General features: G+C 44.7%; 1 protein-coding gene across 1 annotated transcript in view; it reads left to right on the top strand.

The window, feature by feature from the left end:
- The window catches only part of LOC309560454 (major histocompatibility complex class I-related gene protein-like), a gene marked incomplete at both ends in the record, with an annotated part of 121,604 nt that overhangs the window by 74,791 nt on the left and 22,868 nt on the right, over nt 1–23,945 (top strand). The window contains one exon of the mRNA XM_082264088.1: nt 14,303–14,410. Within this exon, the coding sequence (XP_082120214.1) occupies nt 14,303–14,410 (108 nt within the window). The remainder of the gene's footprint in view (nt 1–14,302; nt 14,411–23,945) is intronic.

Here is a 23,945-nt window from a genome sequence, read left to right as displayed (position 1 = left end):
GAATTTAAAAACGCATGTCGATTGTTTTTTTTGTTAAAACCTCTAACCTACACCACTGACCAAATTAAGGTTTGTACCATCATCTCCTATTTAACGGGTGAACCCCGGGCCTGGGCAGATGCTCTCTTTGAAAAGGATGATCCACTCCTTAATTCTTATCCCTTATTTCTAGCACAACTTGCTAGTTTATATGAAGACCCCAACAAGCAGAGTACCGCTGATACCCAATTACGGGCCTTAAAGCAAGGAAGGAGACCTGTTGAAGATTTCGTGGCGAATTTTAAAAGATGGTCCCCTGATTCAGGGTGGAACGACACATCTTTGCGAACGCAGTTTAGACTCGGCTTATCTGAGGCCGTTAAAGACGAGCTCGCCCGAGCGGATTTACCTGGCACTCTAGAGGGACTGATACAGACCAGTATCAATATTGACAGACGACTACGAGAAAGAAAGGCTGAGAAGATGGGCTCACCATTTTCCAGTCCTTCTCGGATGTTGCCTGCTGACCCTACTCCTATGGAAGTAGGAATGATACGCCCACCTCTGACCCTTTCTGAACGTGCCAGGAGGAAAACCGAACATCTTTGCATTTACTGCGCATCCCCGAATCATTTGGTAAACGACTGTCCTCTTGTCCGCAGGAAAGAGGGTGAGTGTTCAAATGTCTTGCTAGGGGGACTCACAACTTCCTTTTCTAATCCTTATCTTTTTGTTCAATTAACATTGCAGTGGGACCAAACTAGGATCACCACCAAGGCTATGATTGACACCGGATCCTGTGGAAACTACATTGACATTTGTTTTGTCTCCCTTAATAAAATACCTATTGTTTCAAAACCCAAACCTGTCTCCGTTAGTTTTATTAACGGTACCCCTTTATCCTCTAGTCCTATCACCAGTCAGACACAGGCACTCCTTGTAACTGCTGACGAGTCTCATGTGGAGACCACCACCTTTGATGTATTAACTTCACCACATTTTCCAATCATTTTGGGACTTCCCTAGTTGCACATACATCAACAAATCATCGATTGGAAAACAAAAACGTTAGCTTTCTCTTCTCACTATTGTGAGACGACGTGTAACCTCCCCACACATGATAGGATCCTGTCTGTACTGCCGGATGACATGATTCCCAAGTGTTATCAGGATTTATCGGAGGTTTTCCTTGAGAAAAACGCTCAAATGCTACCTCCCCATAGGGACTATGATTGTTGTATCGATCTACTCCCTAATAGCAAGTTGCCTTTCGGACATGTTTATCCTCTCTCACAGGATGAACTCTCTCATCTTAAGGAGTATCTGGATGAGAACTTGGCAAAAGGATTCATCCGACCTTCTACTTCCTCCACTGCTGCCGGGCTCTTTTTCGTCCGCAATAAGGACTCTAGCCTTAGGCCTATCATTGATTTCAGACAATTAAATGCCATCACAATAAAGGATCGTTATCCTTTACCTCTTATTCCTGAACTTATCGAACATGTGCGTGGGGCTTCTTTCTTTTCAAAATTGGACCTAAACGGGGCATACAATTTAATTCGAATCCGTAAAGGGGATGAATGGAAGACGGCATTCAGAACCAGATACGGACTGTTTGAGTACCTTGTAATGCCCTTTGGGCTATGTAATGCTCCCGCAGCCTTCCAACGGTTTATAAATGAGATATTCCGAGACTTGCTCGATGTCTGTGTGGTAGTATATTTGGACGATATACTTATCTATTCTCATTCCTTACCTGAGCACATAAAACATGTGAGACTTGTGTTGTCAAGACTACTTGCACATAACTTATATGTTAAATCAAAGAAATGTTTGTTTCATAAAGAGGAAGTACTATTCCTAGGATATATTATATCTAAAAGTGGAATCAAAATGGACATGAGCAAAATATCCTGCATTCTGGATTGGCCTGTGCCAACCACTCGCAAAGCATTACAAAGGTTCCTAGGATTCTCTAATTACTATAGGAAATTCATTAAGAACTTCTCTGCGATTGTGAAACCTCTCACACAACTTACAAGCACGAAGAAACCATTTATTTGGATAAAAGAAGCAAGTGGAGCATTCTCTCTGCTGAAATCAAGATTTACTACTGCCCCCATACTATGCCATCCAGACCAATCCCTTCAATACATCTTGGAGGTAGATGCGTCTAATATGGCAGTAGGAGCAGTTCTCTCACAACGACCAACAAACACCTCACCTCTTCACCCAGTTGCTTTCTTCTCAAAGTCATTAAGTAGCCCCGAGGTGAACTACCCAGTAGGTGAGAAGGAGTTATTAGCCATAAAATTGGCGTTAGAGAATTGGCGACATCTACTAGAGGGCACTCAATTGCCAATCCTGATATATACTGATCACAAAAACCTTCAATACCTTCAAACTAATAGAACTCTTTCCCACCGGCAGGTACGGTGGTCGTTATTCTTTCTGAGATTTAATTTTTTAGTGACTTACACGCCCGCAGACAAAAATAAAAAAGCGGATGCACTCTCACGACTAGCCGAGAAGGATTGTACTGAGGTTCCCTCAGTTCCTATAATACCACTTGAACGTATTATCGGAGTCGTTCGCTCCCTGAAGGAGGAGATTTTGCACAGCATAGGATTGGACTCACCTCCACCACAACTAACTACTGACGCAGAAGGCTTCCTCTACTACAACGATAAATTATACATACCCCCTACTATGCGAACCAAGATCTTAGAATTGTCGCATGATGTACCTATGGCAGGACATATGGGTATGACTAAAACTCTCAATCTACTCACTAGGCAATTTTGGTGGCCAGACATGAAGACAACTGTAAAAAAGTTTGTTTCATCTTGTGATATCTGTGCAAGGTCTAAAATTGACAACACGAAACCATCGGGGTTACTTTGTAGTTTACCGATACCCCAGGTTCCGTGGGAAGTAGTATCCTTAGACTTCATAGTGGAACTACCACCTTCCAAAGGATTCAACACCATCTTGGTGTCAGTGGACCATCTGACCAAGATGGCACATTTCACTCCTATTCGAAAACTACCATCATCCAAACAAACAGCGGAATTACTTGTGAAACATGTCTTTAAGTTACATGGTATTCCAAAAACACTGCTGTCTGACCGTGGGTCACAATTCATCTCAAAGTTTTGGCTAGCTCTATGTCAGATACTGCGAATAGAGCGTAACCTTACTTCTCCCTACCACCCTCAGACCAACGGACAGACAGAGAGAGTTAACCAGTGCATTGAACAGTACCTGCGTTGCTATACTTCGTATTTACAAGACGATTGGGCAGATCTCCTCCCGCTGGCGGAATTCGCCTATAACAATGCTACTCATAGCACTACTAAGCAAAGTCCGTTTTTCCTGAATTATGGGTTTCATCCCACACTCCTTCCTCCACGTATCTTGCCATCAAGTAATCCAGTGGCATCTGATTATCTTGCCCAGATAAAGGATTCTCTGGGATTACTCAACAATACCATATCCCATGCTCATAGCCAACAAAAAAAGTACTACGACCTCCGTAGGAAACCCTCTCCCCAATATACCATTGGGGATCTTGTTTGGCTTTCTACAAAAAATCTGAGACTAAAAATTCCTAGTAAAAAACTTGGACCTCTATTTCTGGGACCTTTTCCAATAGAGAAGCTTATTGGAAAAGCTGCTGTACAACTCACATTGCCAGTAGATCTCAAGATCCATCCTGTCTTCCATGTGTCTCTACTGAAGCCCCATGTTCCTAACCAAGGAATAAGGCCTACTATCTCACCTCCACCTCCTGTACAAGTAGAAGGTGGAGAAGAATTTGAGATAAAAGAAATTTTGGATTCCCGTTTCAATAGAAGAAGACTCCAGTATCTTGTACTATGGAAGAACTATGGGCCCCAAGATGACACCTGGCTGGATACCTCCGATATACATGCCCCTAGACTGATTCGCAATTTCCACTCGAAATATCCGGAAAAAACAGTTCTAGAGGCCTTCCGGAGCCGGCCTTAAGGGGGGGTACTGTAATATTCTGGTATCTCTGGTACCCTTGTCTCCATATTTCTCCTCTGCTAATTGCGTCCCATCTTGTATAACAAAAGATGCATATACCTTTAAGACCGGATGACATCATTGCAGAGCGCCGCTATGAGCGGCTATTTCAATCGCCGGTTTGCCTTCACTCATCGCTCGTTCAAACCACATGTTCACCGCACCTCTTCCTGTGAAGTCGGAGCTGCTGACATTCTCCCTCGCTGAAACCTGAAGCCGGAAACCTCGCTGGTGATCCGTATCTCGCTACGGGATCACCCTTCTCCAATGGACACTGTTACCACTAACCCTTTCTGAGTGATAAGTACCCCGCAGGGGATTCTTACTAACCAATCTCCTACTGTCATCTACTGCAACTACCAAGACTATCTGTATCTATCTATTCACTATCATCTGCATAGACTGTTAGCTCTTGGGACTACCTTCAACTATCCTTGCACTAGGTTACTCTGTCTAAGTATACTCCATCTGTGTCCTCTTACCATCTGCACTATACTTGACATCAGAACCTATCTGTTTCACCATCACCTGCAACTCTCCTATTACTACCTCTAGTGCTCACCATAATAGCCTGTCTCTGATCTATATATCCTCATATATTCTATCCCTCCATTTAACATCTATTAATATATATAGTATATACCAGGCTGTACACGGTGATGAAGTCCTGAGAGTTGGATATGTTTGTTCAACAGATTCTCTACAAGGCTACTGAGTGTAATAATTCTGCAGCTGTAAATCCATCCACTAACAAAAACGCATGAACGTTACAGTATACAGCATTCACAGCACCAGTGGCTGTATGTTATCTCCTCTGTGCAAATAGATGGCTGACACTATGTTCTCATGCTCCATTAACCCCCACGGTATTTATCCAGTAAAAGCCAAGCAGTATAATAACAAAGAATCAGTTAGTCCGGGACGTTGATGCGCTCCATGGACTCAAAACCGTAAATGATGCAATGACGCCATGGCTCTGCCCTACGCATTTCGTCACTCAGATGTCATCGGGAGCGGCACCATATTGCTACGCCATCCAGTTTAAATAAGGTACGGTATCCTAGCAACCCTGGATCACATGTCCAGCGGCCATGTTGGTACTCCGGTAGATTAATAATACACTATTGTCCGGTCATATATCTGGCGGCCATGTTGGTACTCTGCAGGCATGCTAATTAACTATATGTTGCAGCAACCCACTCTCTGTTGTTGCCAATGGATATAAATACTATAGTGTCTTGGGGTTAATAGGTTACAATAAAACCCAAATTACACATACTTAAAAGCTGTCATAATGATAAGCTATGACTTATTGTAACATACAAATGCAAATAAAGAATATAAGTTAAAAAACATTACAAAAAATAACATTGCCAAAACCCACAAAGAAAAAGAAGAAATTAAAAAAGAAATACTTAGTGTATAAGATCTACATAAAAAGGAATATATACAAATTCTTTCATCACATTAACCACTTACCGCAAACTGACGTATATATACGTCAGCAGATTTTGCAGGGTTATACCAGGATGATGCCTCTAGCTAGAGGCATCATCCCGGTACCGTGGTTTGAAGCCGACGGTCGGCTTTCCGTCGGTAATGACCGATGCGGCTCGGGAGCCGCTCGATCGTTACCCGGGGGCGGGAGGGGACGTCCCCCTCCCTCCCGCCGCCTTCCGTGGCTTTGCTCGGGGCTCCCGTCCCACCGGGAGCCCCGAGCACCCAGCCGGCACGTCCACCGGCTGGATGGAGTCCCGATGAATGCCGGAAATGGCATCGATCGGGTCTCCGATGACGTAATCCGGAGGCGGCGTCCATGACGTCACTTCCGGGTTACTGTGCTGCAAAAGGCGGCAGATTTGAAAAACGGCTGTATGCAAAAATGCCGTTTTCGGGCGTTTTGCATACAGGGAAGTGTAGTGGTGGGGTCTAGGGTGTTTTAGACCCTCGATCCCTCCATAAAGTGTACCTGTCACGACATATTGGTGTCACAAGGGATGTTTACATTGCTTGTGACAGCAATAAAAGTGATCAGATTTTTTTTTTAAAAAAAACCTGTAATAAAGTTAAAAAAAAAGAAAAAATAAATAGGAAAAAAAAAATGTAGCCGCCCCATCACCGTTAGCTCGCGCACAAAAAAAAAACGTATACGCAAGTCGAGCCGCGAATGAAATCGCTGTTCAAACCACATATGTGAGGAATCGCCGCGATCGCCAGAGCGTAAGCAATAATTTAAAAAAAAGAGCTACACTCTAACTCTAAACTGGTAACCGTTAAATAAATTTAAAGCGTTGCAGATTGAGATCTCTATTGACCGTAGTTTGTCGCCATCCCACGGGGGGGCGCAATTTTAAACCGTAACATGTTGGGTATCTATTTACTCGGCGTGACATCATCTTTCACAATATACAAAAAAAATGGGCTAACTTTACTGTTTACTATTTTTTAAATGCAATGAAATGTGATTTTTCAAATTTTTTCCAAAAAAATGGCGTTTTATAGACCGCTGCACAAATACCGCGTGACAAAAAATTTTGCAATGACCGACATTTTACAGAGTCTTTGCTAAAAAAAATATATATAATGTTTGGGGGTTCTAAGTAGTTTTCTAGGAAAAAATACTGGTTTTAACTTGTAAACAAAAAGTGTCCGATATAGGGCTGGGGCTTAAGTGGTTAACATATACGGTTGGTGAAAAAAAAGATGACACTGAAATAAATTTAAAGTAAAAAAGCTTCATATATTACCAGTGTAAGGTTCCCCATGTATTCCCTATAATAGGGCAGAGTGTTGCAACTAATAGAGAAAAATAGATGTATACAGTATGTGGCTCATAACAAAATAATGCAACCAACCTATAAATAGAATACATTTAAAAATCGAATATATATAAATATATATATATATATATATATATATATATACACATACACACATACATACACACAGTATCTCACAAAAGTGAGTACACCCCTCACGTTTTTATAAATATTTTATTATAGGTTTTCATGGGACAACACAAAAGAAATTATACTTTGCTACAATGTAAAGTAGTGAGTGTACAGCTTGTATAACAGTGTAAATTTGCTGTCCCCTCAAAATAACTTAACACATAGCCATTAATGTCTAAACTGCTGGCAACAGAAGTGAGTTCACCCCTAAGTGGAAATGTCCAAATTTAGGCACCTGTAGATCATCCAAGGTGACTAAGGTGTTCCCCTTTCCTTGCTATTTCAACGAGATTGTCGCTAGTCAGTGGGGATCCCTGAAACGCATTGTTGGAATACCTTAGCATTTTGCTAGGAGGTATTCCTTTGAGGAGTCTCTTTTGAAGAAGCTGACGGTTCCACCAGCGGTGGACTCTCAGGTTTTCCAGGATAAATAAGGCCATGCTTCTTCTGGTGGAGGATTCCCCATTTTTTAAGGACCCTGTGGACATGAAAGCTGAGGCTCTGGTCCGATACCTTTTCACCGTGTCGGTTCAATTTTGAGGCCGATGTTTGCTATCACCTTGGTCTCCCAAACCTTAACGAAATGGGCAAAACTTTTACGCCAGGATCTGGAAGGGGGTCAACATCCTCCTGAGCTGGCAGGTCAGTTCATACAGGGGCTAGAGTACATCTGTGATGCATCCTTGGATGTGGCCCCTTTGGTTGGCAGAGTGTCTGTGACAGTGGTGATCCTCAGCTGCATGATTTGGTTGAAGTACTGGTCGGCTGATCAGGCTTTCAAAAAGGTGCTGACTGATCTACCCTTTGCAGGAGTCCTTTTTGTTTGGTGCTTCTATGGAAGAGATCATTAAAGGTCTTAAGGGAGGTAAGAGTACTCTGCTTCCGCAAGTTGCTATGAGCAAGGAACCTCGTCGTAAACGTGGTCCTGTTTTCTCAGCTCACAAGCGGCCCTTTCATCCGGCTGGATCGCAGGACAAGGGATCAAGATCCACCCATAACTTCGCCAGAGGCTCCAAAAGATCCTGGGTTGGTAAGTCAAAAGCGGGATCCGCTGGTCCCGCAGACAAGCCTTCCTCTGCCTGACGAGGTGCCCTCACCCATATCTGGGGTGGGGGGCGGGACATCTTAATTTCTTTCCAGACCTGTGGACCTCACTCATTCAAGACAAATGGGTCCACAAGTTGATCCGGTCCGGTTACAAGATCGAGTTTCGGTCCTTGCCCATGACAAGGTTCTTTCCTTCCAACTAGTGCCTGTCCCAGGATCGGCTGCAGGACCTTTACGGGGCAGTGCAGGATCTGTTATCACAGGGAGTAATTGTGTCGGTTCCAGAGTCGGAACGTTTTCAGGGATTTTATTCAAATCTGTTTACTGTTCCCAGGAAGGAAGGCAAGGTCTGCCCGATCTTGGACCTCATGGGTCTAAACTGCTTTGTGGGGGTTCAGGAATTTTGTATGGAGTCCATGCACATGGTAGTGGGATCCCTTCATCAAGGGGATTTTATGTCCTCTATTGATATCAAGGATGCTTACCTTCATATCCCAATAAAGGTCAGGCATCACTTCCGGTTTCGAGTCCATAGAGGGCATTGGTGTCCTGGAGTTTCTGATTCTTTGTTACAGTACTGCTTGGCTTTTAGTAGATAAATACAGCGGGGGTAACTGGAGCATGAGAACATAGAGTGTCAGCAATCTATTTGCACAGAGGAGATAACATACAGCCACTGGTGCTGTGCATGCTGGATAAGCTTTCCGGTGAGTGTGGTACACAAAAGTGGGAGCACGAGTGGAGACACTGGCACATCGTACGAATATTAGAGAATTTGTTACAGCACATGATCTTTTGAGTTTTTATGGTTTTAGCTTTTCGTGCAAAACCAAACCAAATTACTTTTATTATATTGTTTGTATGCATATGTCACTTTTTTTCGAGTCACCATTAAACAATAATATAGTGCAGCGCTAGAAAAAATGTTTATGAAGTCCATAAAATAAACATTAGATGAATTATATAAAAATGATAAAATATAAGTAAATAAATATAGTGAGTCCCAAGTGGAAAGGTGAGATTGACTGTCCAAGTTGATGTATGTGGTCAAAGAAGCTGATAGATCCCAACACCATCAGAATAAGTAATCAATATGCGCTCACCAGAGGTTGTAGACCCAAATTAACCTATAGCAAATGGGTCAAGCAAGGCTCACGTGGTATGTCATAGGTTACCCCAACTTATGCTGCATCCTTGGTTGTTCAAGTATATGGCCATAGGGTGAAGATGAGGAAGGTGGAATAAACATCCCATGGTAACAGCACATGTAATAAGCAATAGATTTAAGCTGTCTGTGGCAGGTTTTGACGCATTTCATCATAATTGACTTTTCCAAAGGTTATTGCCAATACCCTAGCGGTATTTCCGAGTGTGGCTCGGGGTTAATACAGTGTACCAAAAGCGGTAACACCCGAGCCACACTCAGGATTACCCCAGAATCTTACTCACCTTTCCCTATGATCCCCAGCCGTCCTCCCCAGTAATCCTGCAGCCATCCCTCACTCTCTCTCCCCGCTCTGTGCACGGCCGATGCCGGCACCTGCCTTTCCGGTTCACTTGCCTGCGAGTGTTGCGACACAGGGGGGTGGAACCAGCAGCAAATTCACAAAAGTAAATAAAATAAATGAGTTGATACAAAGTTGTTATCCTAACGGATTACATTGTATCAAGTCATTTACCTCAGAAATTCACCTGCTGTCTTTTCCAGTGCCCTGCCTGTGCTTTTCCAGTTCTTTGTGCCTTCATCAGGTACGAAAAGTGACGATGACAGCGACGATTCTGCGACTGAGTTCAGCGATGTGTGGACTTGGTGCTCTATTGACTGCAGTATGGATCAGGCAGCGCCCCCAAGATTGCCATTTACAGAAGCACCTGGTATCCAATTATTTTTGACCGATGAGGTTATTGATAAAATTGTTACCGAGACCAACTGGTACAAAGACCAACAATGCGCTACGCATCAAAGGTTTGCAAGATGCAGAAAGTGGGAACCAGTGACCAAAGTTGGCCTTTGGAAATTTCTGGGCCTAATAATTCTTCAGGGAGTGGTAGGGAAACCCCTGCAAAAGTGGTATTGGACAACCAATACATTACTTGCCACTCAATTCTTTGGCACGGTCATGTCAGAATACCGATTTTCCCTCAAAATGAAATATCTGCACTTTGAAAATAATGAAGAATTTGATGAAACTACCCATCCTGCACCAAAACTAAAAAAAAAAAAAATTGGGAAGTATATCAAATGATTCTTCAGAATTTCCAACGGAGCTATATGCCAGAAAGAGACATCAGCATCGATAAAAGTCTAATGGCCTACAAGGGAAGGCTCAGCTGGGTGCAATACATTGCATAAAAGAGGGCACGATTTGGTGTAAAATCCTACATGCGATGCGAATTGTCAACTGGCTACATTTGGAATTCAGTAATATACACTGAAAAAAGAAAAAAAAATTGATGAAAAATACAGCAATTATGGAATGGCAACATCTTCTGTTCTTTCACTTTATGAGCCATTGCTAAATCAGGGCTATTGTGTAACAACGGACAACTTTTATACGTCTCCTGAACTTTATGAGGTTCTACTGCACAACAAAACTGATGCCTATGAAACCACAAGGGCTAACCGGCGTGACATGCCGCCAATGTTTAGCAAAAAGAAGCTCAAGACAGGAGAAATGTTTGCCTGGCAGAAATGCAAAATTATGGCTAATGATGGCACTGCGATGGAAGGACAAGAAAGATGTGTGCCTAATGATTACAGTTCATATCACCTCCACTGTTATGGTACGCACAAAAAGTGGCAAAGAAGTCATGAAGCCACAAGTAGTGATAGACCACAACAACACCATGGGAGGTGTCGACAGAGCTGACCAAGCAATGACATTCTACCCAGCTATGAGGAAGCAGCAAAAAAAATACTTGTGGAATGCATACATTCTGCTAAAAAAAAAAAAAGTGTGACAAGCCTTTGATTCATGCAGACTTTATTTGGAAAGTTGCCGAAGAAATCTTTCGGAGTCACCAAACACCATCAATGGCTATGAAAAGATCTGGACATTGTGCTGTTGGCATTGGCAACCCAGAATGCCTGACTGGTTGTCACTTGGACTACATCCCACCAACTGAGAAAAAGTCGGCACCTACAAGGATGTGCGTGGTTTGTTGCTCGAAAAGAGATGAGAATGGAAGGAAAATAAGAAAAGAAACCAGATTCTATTGCCCGATTGTGACGTCGGACTTTGTGCAGTCCCATGTTTCAAAATATTTCATACCCGAGATGTTTTCTGAACCTTTATTACAGTTACTAGTAATATCACACCCCTTGTTTGTACATATTTCAGTGTTTTTGGTTTGAATATATTATTGAATAAAATGTATTATTATATTATAATTTTATGATTTCGTGTTTCAAACTTTATCATACCCGGGATGTCTACTAGACTCTTGTTTGGACAGATTTAGGTGGGTTATTCCTAAGAATTACAGGCCTAAAATATAAAACAACATATTTCCATGCAAAACAATGTACCGCTTTTAGCACAAAAATTTTGACATAATCAGACCGCCAGGGAGGTTAAGTGGAGGTAGCAGCTTTAATATACACCTTCTTTTCCTATCAACCAGTCCATAGCCTGGATACACCTTCTTAATTTTTTCCATATATTAAGTATAGTACTGCAGTGGTGTAAAGATTGTGTATCCCCTATATGCAACCTGGGGAAATGCAATGGTCTGGAGTGAGCAGAAAGTCAAGCCTGCATAAACATGCTGAAGAGTCAATAATGCTTTGAAATCCTCCCTCGCACTGTAGATAATACACCAACAATGAATGGGATAGATTTTCTTAGAGCACCCCTCTAGAGACTCCAATCAGCGCCCCCCACAGTAGCATATAAAGTCCTTGTATATCCAATAATGAAATCATGGTCAACAGTCTCACATTCAAAAAAATTATGTATACAAGGATACTCATCCGGTCCTATGATCTGCAGGGATATTAAGGTCTATAGGTGTAGAGTCCATTCATAGGGCAATCCCTTCTCATGCTGTATCACGGTGAGCAGGTAGAATACCGACATGAGCCTGACTGTTACACAGTCACAGCCAGCTGCTTCAGAGGCTGTTAAGAGTAAGGTCTGCCACCTTATGTTCCTGTGGACAGGGCTGGAGCAAGGATTTTTGATGCCCTAGGTGAAACCTAATTTTGCAGCCCCATTGGCTCCGCCCTTTTGGCTCTGCCCTCTCGGCTCCACCTCCTTTGCCCTGCCCATGTATTCCCCTACCTTTTTAATCACTGCTACCGGGGGGGAATGAGAAGGAGGAGGGGGGAGAAGGAGAAGGAGGAGGTGGGGGGAAGGAGGAGAGGGGGAGAAGGAGGAGAGGGGGAGAAGGAGGAGGGGGGGAGGAGGAGGGGGGAGGAGAAGAAGGAGGGGGAGGGAGAAGAAGGGGGGGGGAGAAGAAGGGGGGGGAGAAGAAGGAGGAGGAGGAAGGAGGAGGGGCGCAGAAAGAGAAGGAGGAGGGGGGGAGAAGGAGGAGGGGGGGTTCACTCACCACCACGGCTCTGCTGCCATGGGTTCTCTCTCTGTCTCCAGTCTCCAGGCACAAACCTTGCCTCAGTGGTGTCTCCAGTCCAGGCACAAAGTCTTCCAGGCAGGCTCCAGCTGACACTGACACACACACACACGTCCTCCAGTCAGGTAATGACCCTGCGCGCAACTGATCATGACTCTGCTCTGCAGCTGGGGAGGGGAGAAGGGCAGAGCAAAGCTCATCATGGGAGTGATAGCACTGATGGGAGGGACCAGCCAGGGACGGATGAATCAGACAATCACTTCCAAAGCTGGACTGGCACCAGAGACACTGAGAGAGAAACAGACAGGTCACAGACTGTGACCTGTCTGTCACTGATCATAGAGGCACGGACCGCCTCTGTTCTGTCACTGTTCGTACTCCGGAGACCGTCAGGACTCAGGAGACCGGTGACATCTTAGTGATGGTCCAAGGCGGCTGCACAGCACAGGCGGCAGTGTGACTCGGGAGAGCGAGACTGAGCAGGGAAACCAGTGGCAGGGCGCCCCTAGCCGGCCATGCACCCTAGGCGGCTGCCTCATTTGCCTTACTGGTAGCGCTGGCCCTGCCTGTGGATCTAGCTAACCATGATAAACTTTAGGGGGGTAGAGGTCAGCTAAAAGTTGCAATAGCTGAGGTGAAAGATAACAAGGAACTGTGTGACTATGACTAAGCATAACAGGAGCATGTCGATTTTTCCATTGTCAGGGGATATTAATAAGTGTATTATGGGCTTCTGGAAGTTTAGAAGCAACATATTTTTTGTTTTTTGTGCTTTTAAGGTATAGGAATAGTAGCTGGATGCTTTTATTGGTTAGGAAAAGGTTTATTTTTGGAAATGTTAGGAAAGTGAAACCTGCATGATTTCAAACGGCCACTGAATTTGGGGCTGAATGGAGAGGTCAGAATCCAGGATTACTCCTAGCAACCTTGCATGAAGTGGAAAAACTGACAGTTGACCTTACTATACTTTTTTTTTTATTGTATTTTTTATGTATTGTCTTTAAAGTGGAGTTCCACCCTATTTTTATACTTACCTCCATCTTCTCGCTCCGGGTCACCTGAAAAAGAAATGGATAATCGCATATTTTTTTTTTTTTTACTTACCTCGTAGCGAAGAAAAAATACTTACCTTACTTCCTTCTTCCTCCTTCCTCGGCCGCGGCCCGTCGTCACTTCCTGGCTCTGCAATGATTCCTGGGAGCTGAACGTCATTGCTCCCAGGAATCATTGCGCCTGCACCGGCCCCGACGTCAGTTCCGGGTCGCGCGCGTCATCCCCTTCTAAACAGATTCTGGGCATGCCCAGAAGCTGTAGAGGGATGACGCGCGCGACCCGGAAGTGACGTCGGGGCCGGCGCAGAGCATCGTGGGACCAAAGAAGGCGGAAGAAGACGCCGAAGGGGATCTCGCTGGCTTCAAGCTGCCCACATCTGAGATGGCAGCGCTGGACAAGACGTTTGCAAGGTAAGTATTTGTCCTAACAGGTAAGTGCAACCCGGGACAGATCAGAGGCTAGCCATTGTGGAATGCACTAGCCCTGACTGTCCCGGGGGTATTAAAAAAAAAAATCCAGGGTGGAACTCCGCTTTAAGGCACTATTTAAAACTGTCTTGCTTATTACCAAATATTAGTGTAACTGCTTTGACTTCTCTGCTGCTTTTAGTATTGTTCTTTTGATTAATCATATATGAATCTGTTCTGCAGTTCCTGAATCTAATCACAGGATCTTGGTGCCCGTCATTGTCATTGCCACCATAGTTGTCCTTTCACTTGTACCGACGGCAGGAGTTTTAGTCCTGAAGAAAAAGTCAGGTGAGTTTGAAAGTTATAAAGTTTACTTCGCACTCTTATAGGTTTCTATTCATTAATATTTTCATTTAAATCGTAACTCCACTTTTGTTGAGAAAAAAATGTCCCCCTCTGGGTGTTCTATGTACATTACAAGTATTTTAAAGTGATTGTAAAGTCATTTTTTTTTTCAATAAAAATAAAAAACATGTTATACTTACCTGCTCTGTGTAGTGGTTTTGCACAGGGCCGAGATCCTCCTCTTCTCGGGTACTCTTCTGTGCTCCTGGCCCTTCCCTCCTGTCAAGTGCCCCCACAGCAAGCAGCTTGCTATGGGGGCACCCGAGCCAAGTCACAGCTCCCTGTGTCCATTCAGACACAGAGCTTCAGCCAGCCCCCTCTCTCTCCTGATTGGCTGACTGACTTTAATTGACAGCAGCGGGAACTAATGGCTCTGCTGCTGTGTCTCAGCCAATCAGGAGAGAGAGTCTAACGGCTGAGACACTCGTGGACATCGCTGGATAGAGATGGGGCTCAGGTAAGTATTAGGGGGTGCTGGGGAGGCTGCTGCACACAGAAGGCTTTTTATCTTAATGCATAGAATGTAATGAGAATTACTCATTCATGCAACACTACCCATATGAAATTGTTGTCCTTTTTTCACACAAAAAAACAGATTTCTTTTAGTGGTATTTAATAAGCACTGTTTTTTTTTATTTTTTGTGCCATAAATTAAAAAAGACCAAACATTTAAAATTCATTTTTCTTCATTTCTGTTTTAAAATTTTGCAAATAAGTAATTTTTCTTCATAAATTTTGGCCAAATTGTTACATTGCTTTGGTAAAAATAACACAAATCAGTGCATATTACCTGTGAAAGTTATAGAGTCTACAAGCTATGGTGCCAAACATTGAAACTTGATCACACCTGATCACACCTGATGTACTGATATCATATGTGGAAGACTTTTCCACAGCCTCGCCACATAGAGAGGCCCAACATCCAAGTAACACCTCTAGGCATTCTAGGGGCATAACTTACACATCTAATTTCCTGACAAACACCTACAAAATGATCCCATTTTGCAAAGCAAACACTCCAACATATTTTTTGTGAGGCATAATGAGTCTTTTGAACATGTCATTTTTTTCTACAAGTTTTCGTAAAATGGGGAAGGAAAATGAAAACTTTTTTTTTTACACAAATTTGTCTATTTATAAGATATTTCCAACACATAGCATGTACATACCAAAATTTACACCCCAAAATACATTCTGCTACTCCACCTGAGTATGGGTTTTACCACATGTGTGAGACTTTTCCCCAGCCTGGCCACATAGCGAGGCCCAACATCCAATGAGCACCATCAGGTGTTCTAGGGACATAAATTACACATCTAATTTCCTGACAACCAATTACATTTTTGAATGCCCTTCATATTTCTAACACATAGCATGTACTTACCAAGATTTACACCCCAAAATACATTCTGCTGAGCAAAAGGTAAACAAAAGATTACCTGTGGTTTTAGTAGTGCAGTTGTCCACAGAGGACATTGGTCTAGGCAGCAGGCAGAAGCATGGTCAGCGCAGCCAAAGTATTGGTCCTGGCAGTAGGCAGTAACATGGTCCATAGTTTGTACAGATAGCAGGCAGAGGTATGGTCAGTTCTGGTGGCAGGCAGAGGCATAATAAAAAAAAAAGGCCAGGGTAATTCAGCATCAGGCAGAAATATCAGCCTTAGAGCCTTGGTAAGGTAAGACCTGGGCACAAGGGTAGAGGCTTCGTCCCACCTCTTTCTCTGGGAGGGACTTTATTGAGAAAATGGTGTTTGTGGAGTCTGCCTACTGTATCTGAGCAAATGCTTTCTGGTGGGACTTCCAGGTACAAAAGGGCAGTGACAATTCCCTCCTGATAGCTAAGAAAAGATACGTGCCTGTAACGGAACCGCGACCCCACAATTTGCTTGTGGGCGTCTGTCAGAATACCGCTTCCTTCCAGTCTGAACATAGATATCAGATATCCTAGCCACCCCCATACAAAACTAGCCGGAACCTAGCTTGTATAGATATGGAACAACAACTTTTATTTAACAGACTCACACACAAGATATACCACACAGGAGGACATACCCCTCCTGATCAGATTACCCCACCAGGTCAGGTGCCTGATTACCTTATCATATGCAGATGAAATTGTGTACAGAAATAAAATTAACCTGAACTAATTATCTAGCTACTTGGACAGAAACATTGGGTGAATGGGAATCCACATCTAGACAATGTTATAATTAACATTTTAATTAACTCAGCACTGCAACAAGGCTAAAAAAAAATACATTATACATTATCCAAAGTATAAACACAGAACCCACAGTAGACAATAGGTGAATAGATCAGCATAATCAACATTGTGTGGAAGAGAGGTGATTGAGCTGATAATATTAGTATCTGCTATGAGTCTGAATGTGTGAAGCAGTCTAATGTGGGAATGTGGGAAACTAGGCCTTAACATGGATCTTAGGCCTAGCGTCCCAGAGTCTTCATATATTCCTTCAGGTATATTGTTGACAAATATTACTCTCCTATTTGAAGTAATCCAAACCATATTCTCAGTGTCCATTAAGTAGCTGTCCATCATTTCCTTGGTCACCCTGTGTCCCTAATAGGGGTTTAGGGAGCTGAGAGAGGGATTTCTTAACCCCTTGAAGGTAAGCTGGGTTCCATGGGCCCCCCAACTAAAGTAACTCCCGTCATATCTCTCCCCTTTCGGAAGGAGACTAACACAGGTAACCACAAACGGAATGACTTTGACGTTAGTCTGTAGTTCCTGTCCCCAAATGTCTGTACCCACACAGTACCCCGAAAAATTGTCCAGAACACATCATTACTCACCCAGCCAACCTCTGTCTCTCTCGTAGAACATACCCGCCGTGGGGGAGAAGCGTGGACTGGCACTTCTACCTGGAGTTCTTTCAGCCGCTGGGGAGAAGACAGGGTGGCTGGGCTCACTTCGTCATGCTGTTGGGGATCTGGGCCGACTGCCCAGCATTCCTGGGGTATACAGGTGGAGACTGTAGTCCCATCCATTTTATCAGGAAAGCCATTCTTTGTTAGTTGAGGGCAGAGGCCAGCCGCACTTTGCTCTGTTGCCAGCTCTTCTGCTGGGGACTCCACATAATCCACTCTGGCTAATGGTTGGGGAGGGAGGCTGGCTTCCTTCACTCCCAGACTGTGGATCTCTCTCTGAGGAGGAAGGATGATCACCTTCTGTGTAGCTACCGTTGGGGAGTGACCATTTCATCTGCTCTGACTGACTGTTAGGGAGGGGGGGAGGACGACAACCTCCTCTCCCTTCTCCCCCTGGATCCTGATCTGCTGCTGGGGATTGACCGCCACCTTCTCACTCTGGGCCTCCAGAACTGCCGCAGGTGTGGGGCATAGGTCGTGGACCCTCTGTCCAGTTGTCAGTGCTTCAGCTGGAGACGTTTCTTGTAACTTCACAGATTCTGCTGGCAGAAAATCCCATGTCCCTGTCAGATGTGTAGCAGAAAGGCCAGCTGCCTCTTCTCTCTGGGAGAGTGAAGCTTCTGTTGGTGTTGGGCAGAGCTCAGTGATGTTAGGCCCTGATGCCAGCTGTTCTGCAGGGATGTAAACTGAAAAGTCAGTGGTCTTGCACACATCTTCCTGGGTCACCAATTGTTGCAGGAAGAGGTCAGCAGTGCTATGCCTGGATGCCCGCTCTTCTGCTGTAGGCTCACTGTGTTGTTCCTCCTCAGCAGAAAAGTCTATGAAATCCCCAGTCTCTAGAATTTCAGAAAGTCCAGGGCATGGGCTGGTGGCCCTTGGGCCCAGTGCCAACACTTTAGCAGGTGACTTATCAACCATAACATCCTCTGATGAAAAGTCAATTAGATTTGTGATCCATGGCTGGGTAATGAGGATGGTTTCCTCTCCCATACCTTTATCCTGGCGCTGAGCAGAGTTTAGCAGCCATCTGAAAAGTCAATTAGATCTGTGATCCGTGGCTGGGGAATGAGGATGGCTTCCTCTCCCGTACCTTTATCCTGGCGCTGAGCAGAGTTTAGCAGCTGTCTGTAGGCGATCTCCATATCCCATTCCTGAATAGCCAGAAACTCCATAATTTCCAGTACCCAGAGCACTTTCGAGATGTTTAGGATCTTTTCTCTGTAATCCATAATTTCCTCTAACCGCCACTCCAGATCGCTCCCAATGTTAGTGTCCTTTGACCACTTCTCTAATGACAGCCCTAGGCTGCCATAGCAAAAGCCTTCTGTTTGACTGTCGTCCGCTGTCCATGGGCACACTTGGGTTACATACCAGCGGAGGGCTCTGTAGCTCTTGTCCAACCGAATCTCTGCCTGGATCAGCCTGCTTAACTCAGCTTTCCATTCCTTTATCTCCCAAAACCAGCACACACAATCCCTACTGCAACCAGTACCTTTCCTGGATGGAGGGGAGGATTTTTCCCTGGAGTTGCTGCTCACAGGCTAGCATTTCCATCCAGAGTTCCAAGCAGATTGAATCATACCATACTAGCAGGACCTGCTCTGACACTGGTCCCCTTTGCTGTATCTCCATCTCTCGCAACCTCTTTCTGAATTCCTCTTCCATGGCGACTGGTATCTGTACCTCTCCTCTTATGCTATCAGGACCTTAGATCCCAGTGGAGGTTTGGATGTCCCAGACTGTCCAGACTGGATGTCCCAGATATCCCAGACTGCAGGAAGCATCCCACTGCTGCCACAAATGTAATGGAATCGGGACCCACACTGTGTTTGTGGGCTTCTGTCAGAATACCGCTTCCTCTAATCTGAACATGGATATCTCTTTTCTGACGGAAGCCTGCAAACACAGTGTGGGTCGCGGTTCTGTTACAGGGTCTCTCAGTGGATTTACAGTAGATCACATATGAATTATATATTGCCAAACTGAAAAGATAAATTGAGACTTTTGCGTATCATTGGTGGGTTCTTCTTGTACCAAGGTAGGGTTGGGTCATCTGATCATTGTAGTCAACTCCCCTGCCCCTCATGATCAAATCTTAATTATGTACACATTTGGGTTTCTGGATTGGGCCATTCCTTCAGGGGATTTGCATGGAGGTAACATTGTGAATTGATGAAAGCATGTAGATGTCCCTCCACTTCATAGCCAATATTTTGTTGTTCTACAAACTCAGACTCCCCTTTTTGTAGTCTTGTATTCACTAACCTTTGCGGGAAGCGCTTCCTGTTAGCTCTAGTGTTTTCTTCCGGTTGAGATTGAAGAAAGGGGGCAGGCTGGTATAATAATTATTAACATAGAGATAACCTTTTTTAAGAAGACGTGGGAATATTAGGTCCCAAATGACTTTCCTGCTTTTTCCGATATAGTCTGGGCAGTCAGGGAGATGCATCTGGGTGTCCTTTCCTTCATGCATGTGGAAGGCATACATGTACCCCATGGCTCTGTCGCATAACTTGTACAGTTTACCCTATATCGGGATAAAATGCTGGAAGCTTTTGTCTGAGATATATAATTGGCCACATTTTTCTGAGAAAAAATAAGGAAGTAGATGCATTTTAAAATATTTATCATTTGCTAGGTATTTTGGGGAGGGCACTAGATGTTGTCATTCTAGTGGAGGAAACACATAATCATCAAATATCTTGTTGTTGGCATAATGGATGAAGAAATGGGCATGTGATGGATGGGGTGGGGGGACCAGTTAGAGTGTATTTTTTTTTTTTTTTGAGAGTCCAATAATAAATGTGAGGCCCAAAATGATTTTAATTTATATTAGTATTAATGGTCTCCATTCATAGGGACAGGCATAACTTGAAGTTGGGTTGTTGGCTATAAGTTGTTGGGCATGGAGGTTGCACTGGTCAACGTAATAAGTCCTCAGTGAAAACTAAATGAGAAAAATGAATGGGGGTAACATTTTCTGTATTGATATGGACACCTGCCTGTGCAGTAAAAGGGGGGATAATAGTTTCTCCTGAGTTAGAAGGAAGCCAGAGAGGGTTTTGAAGTGCATCTGGTAGACTGGCATAGGATCTAACCCTTTGGTGCTGACGTGACACCCCACTAGTACCTGGCCTTTAATGCAGCGGTACTCTGTTTCTGGTGGGTGCCACTGCGCTACTGGTGGTAGCCTGCTCCTTGACAAAACGCTTTCACTTTGTGGGTATACTTTCCTCCTCCTCTGATTCTGTCACAGTACCACTGCTTAACACGGGTTCATATTCTGAACCAGAATCAGACTCAGATACCGAGAGCTCCTCGCTGCTCTTGTCAGTCACAGACAGAATTAAGTATGCCTCCTCATTGGTAAATATATTTTTTTTTTAGACATAGTGGTGACTGTAGTAAAACTGTCCTGGGATGGGGACACTGGGACAGATGTGGCTGCACTGATGTGCACTGATGAGGATGCACTAATATGCACTATTGAGGCTTCACTGATGTGTACTGATGAGGCTGCACTGGTGTACATGATCAGGCTGCACTAATGGACACTGATGGGGTCACACTAATGTGCACTGATAAGGCTGCTCTGCTGAGGCTGCACTGCTGGGTGTGGATTAAGCTTCACTGATGGGTGCTGATGAGGCTGTCTGATAGGCACTGATCAGGTTGAACTGATAGGGTTGCACTGATGTCCACTAATGCACTGATGAGGCTGCACTGATGTGCACTAACGCACTGATGAGGCTGCCCTGCTGGGTGTTGTTCAGGATGCTCTGATGGATGCTGATGAGGCTGCTCTGATGTGCACTGATGAGGCGGCAATAATGTGCACTAATAAAGTTGCACTGATTTGCACTAATGCACTACACTTATAAGGCTGCACTGATGAAGCTGCACTGATGGGCACTGATAAGCTGCACAGATGAGGCATCACTGATGGGCACTGAAGGACACTGATATGCACTGATGAGGTGGTGCTGATGAGGATTCTCTGATGAGGCTCCACTGATGGAGTGGCACTGATATACTGTACTGCAGCGATGAGGCAACATTGATGTAACAGCACTGATGAACACTGGTGTGCACTGATAAGCTGCAGTGATACAGCAGCACTGATGTAGCAGCACTGATGGACTGAAGGGCAGTGATGAGCACTGTAAGGCACTGATGTACACTGATAAGCTGCAGTGATGAAGCAGTAGTTATGTAGTAGCACTCAGCCGCTTACAGGCAAAGTGACGTATCGCTACGTCGCTCGCTCCCGCCGCTCTGGGGTGCGCTCCCGCGTGCCCCCGGCCCCGCTGATGATCTGATTGGGTTCAGAACTGATCAGTCATCAGATCCAGACCAATGATTTTTGGCCTGGACCTGTTGATCGGACCTGCTCAATTAGATACTGTCTGTGCCTCTGTAATGTAAACACAGGCACAGAAAAGACCCACTCTCTCCTCCCCAAATCCTTTTTGGATTCATCGAGAGGAGAGAGCAGATCTAAACTGTGAGTACTGCACCAAGCACCCACACACACACACAGATAGGCACATTTAACCCCTGATTGCCCCCCCCAGTTAACCCCTACACCCCCTATCACAACACACAGTGTATACAGTATATAGAATTTTTCTATATACCTGTATTAGTGTGACCTGTGACCTGGTTTAGCGCTTGCGGCCATTCCTTTTAGGCTTAGGATACCCGCCACCCCCCCCCCCAAAAAAAAGATTTAACCCCCTGACCCCCCCCTGATCACCCCCAGTTAACCCCTTCCCCCTCTCACATTGCACACTAATATACAGGTAATATAGTGGTTTACTGTATTTTGTATTAGTGTGATTGTGACTTGAGTTAGCGCTAGCGAGTCCGTTTCTGTCCCAAGTAGGTTTAGGGTCCCCGCCATCCTCCCAATAAAGATTTAACCCCCTGATCACCCCCAGTTAACCCCTACACCCCCTGTCACAACACAAACTGTATACAGTATATATAGCAGTTTCCTATATACCTGTATTAGTGTGACTTGTGACCTGGTTTAGCGCTTGCAGCCGTTCCTTTTAGGGTTAGGATACCCGCCACCCCCCAATAAAGATTTAACCCCCTGATCCCCCCCTGATCACCCTCAGTTAACCCCTTCCCCCCGTCACATTGCCCACTATACACAGGTAATATAGTGGTTTACTGTATATATGTGATAGTGACTTCAGTTAGCTCTAGCGAGTACATTTCTGTCCCAAGTAGGTTTAGGGTCCCCGCCACGCCCCCCCCAATAAAGATAAACCCCCGATCCCCCCCTGACCACCCCCAGTTAACCCCTTCATTGCCCTGTCACAGTGTCACTTTTATAGTGTACAGTTTTTTTCTGATCACTATTATTAGTGTCACAGGTGACATTAGTTAGTGTTAGCGTCAGTCTAGAATAGAACAGATCCCCAGGCGCATAGTTAGAAATGTTAGTTAACCCCTTGATTACCACATACACACACATACACACACACATACACCTCCATTACTAGTACAGTGTTTGAACAGATCAATATCTGATCTGATCAGAACTATACTAGCATCCCCAATAGTTTAGGTTTCCCAAAACACGGTGTTTGCACGATCATCACTGATTCCTGCCAGCACCTGCGTTTAGCCCCTCCACCCAGCCTACCCCACCCTACCCAGGCAAGTGTAGTAATCAATAGATTACTGTCACTTCCAAAAAACACAAAACACACAAAACCGCTATGTTAGCAGAGTCAGGCCCGATCCCTGCTAGCATTAGCAGGTTTTTTTTGGTAGCGGTTGAAATAGTCCTTGACAACCAGGTGCTTTTTTTACCTGTGAGTCACACTACTGTACCTGTAAATTTAGTTGCTAAAATGACCAAACGGTGGTACAGTAGTGCAGAGGCCTACAGTATACTGACCATGTCAGATGAGAGCGATGGGGAAGCCTCACTGGCAGAATCGGGGTCAGTATACGAACCTGAAGAGAACAGTGGCTCCCTGACAGACAGCTCTGACGACGGATGGGTCCCTGTTAGAACCAGGCGTACCCGACCCCATTCTGGAGTTGCTGAGGTGCAGAGATCACAGCGTGCTCGTATGGAGCAGAGTGTCGGTACTAGTGCCGCTCAGCCTTCTAGTGATCTGGCAAGCACCAGCGGCCTAGTACACCCTGGACCTAGAACAATTAGCACTGCAGTATCACTTGGTGACGTGGCAAGTCCCATAAGTGCAGTTGAAGCGTGGTGGCTAGCACAAGTAGTGGCCCGCAGCCACCGCGTATTTGGAAGACAGGCCCGTAGAGCCCATAGTGTCCTCCCTGATGCGCTGGCATATCCTGATTGGCAGCCCACTGATACTACAGTGCCCGTACTTCCCCCATTCACTGCCCAACCTGGAGTCAGCATGGAAACAACCAATTTTACTCCCCTGAATTTTTATGAGCTGTTTTTCACGGAAGATCTTTTCAGATCTATTGTGGACCAAACAAATTTATACGTTGGTCAATTCATCGATGCCAACCCAAATTCGCCCCTTGCCAGACAATTCGGCTGGAAACCTGTAACGGTTTCCGAGTTTAAAACCATTCTGGGCCTT

Source organism: Pelophylax lessonae (assembly GCF_965119305.1).
Source record: "Pelophylax lessonae genome assembly, chromosome: 7".
Lineage (NCBI taxonomy): Eukaryota > Metazoa > Chordata > Amphibia > Anura > Ranidae > Pelophylax > Pelophylax lessonae.
Note: the sequence above shows the minus strand (reverse complement) of the source record. Positions and strands in the feature narration are given on the sequence as shown.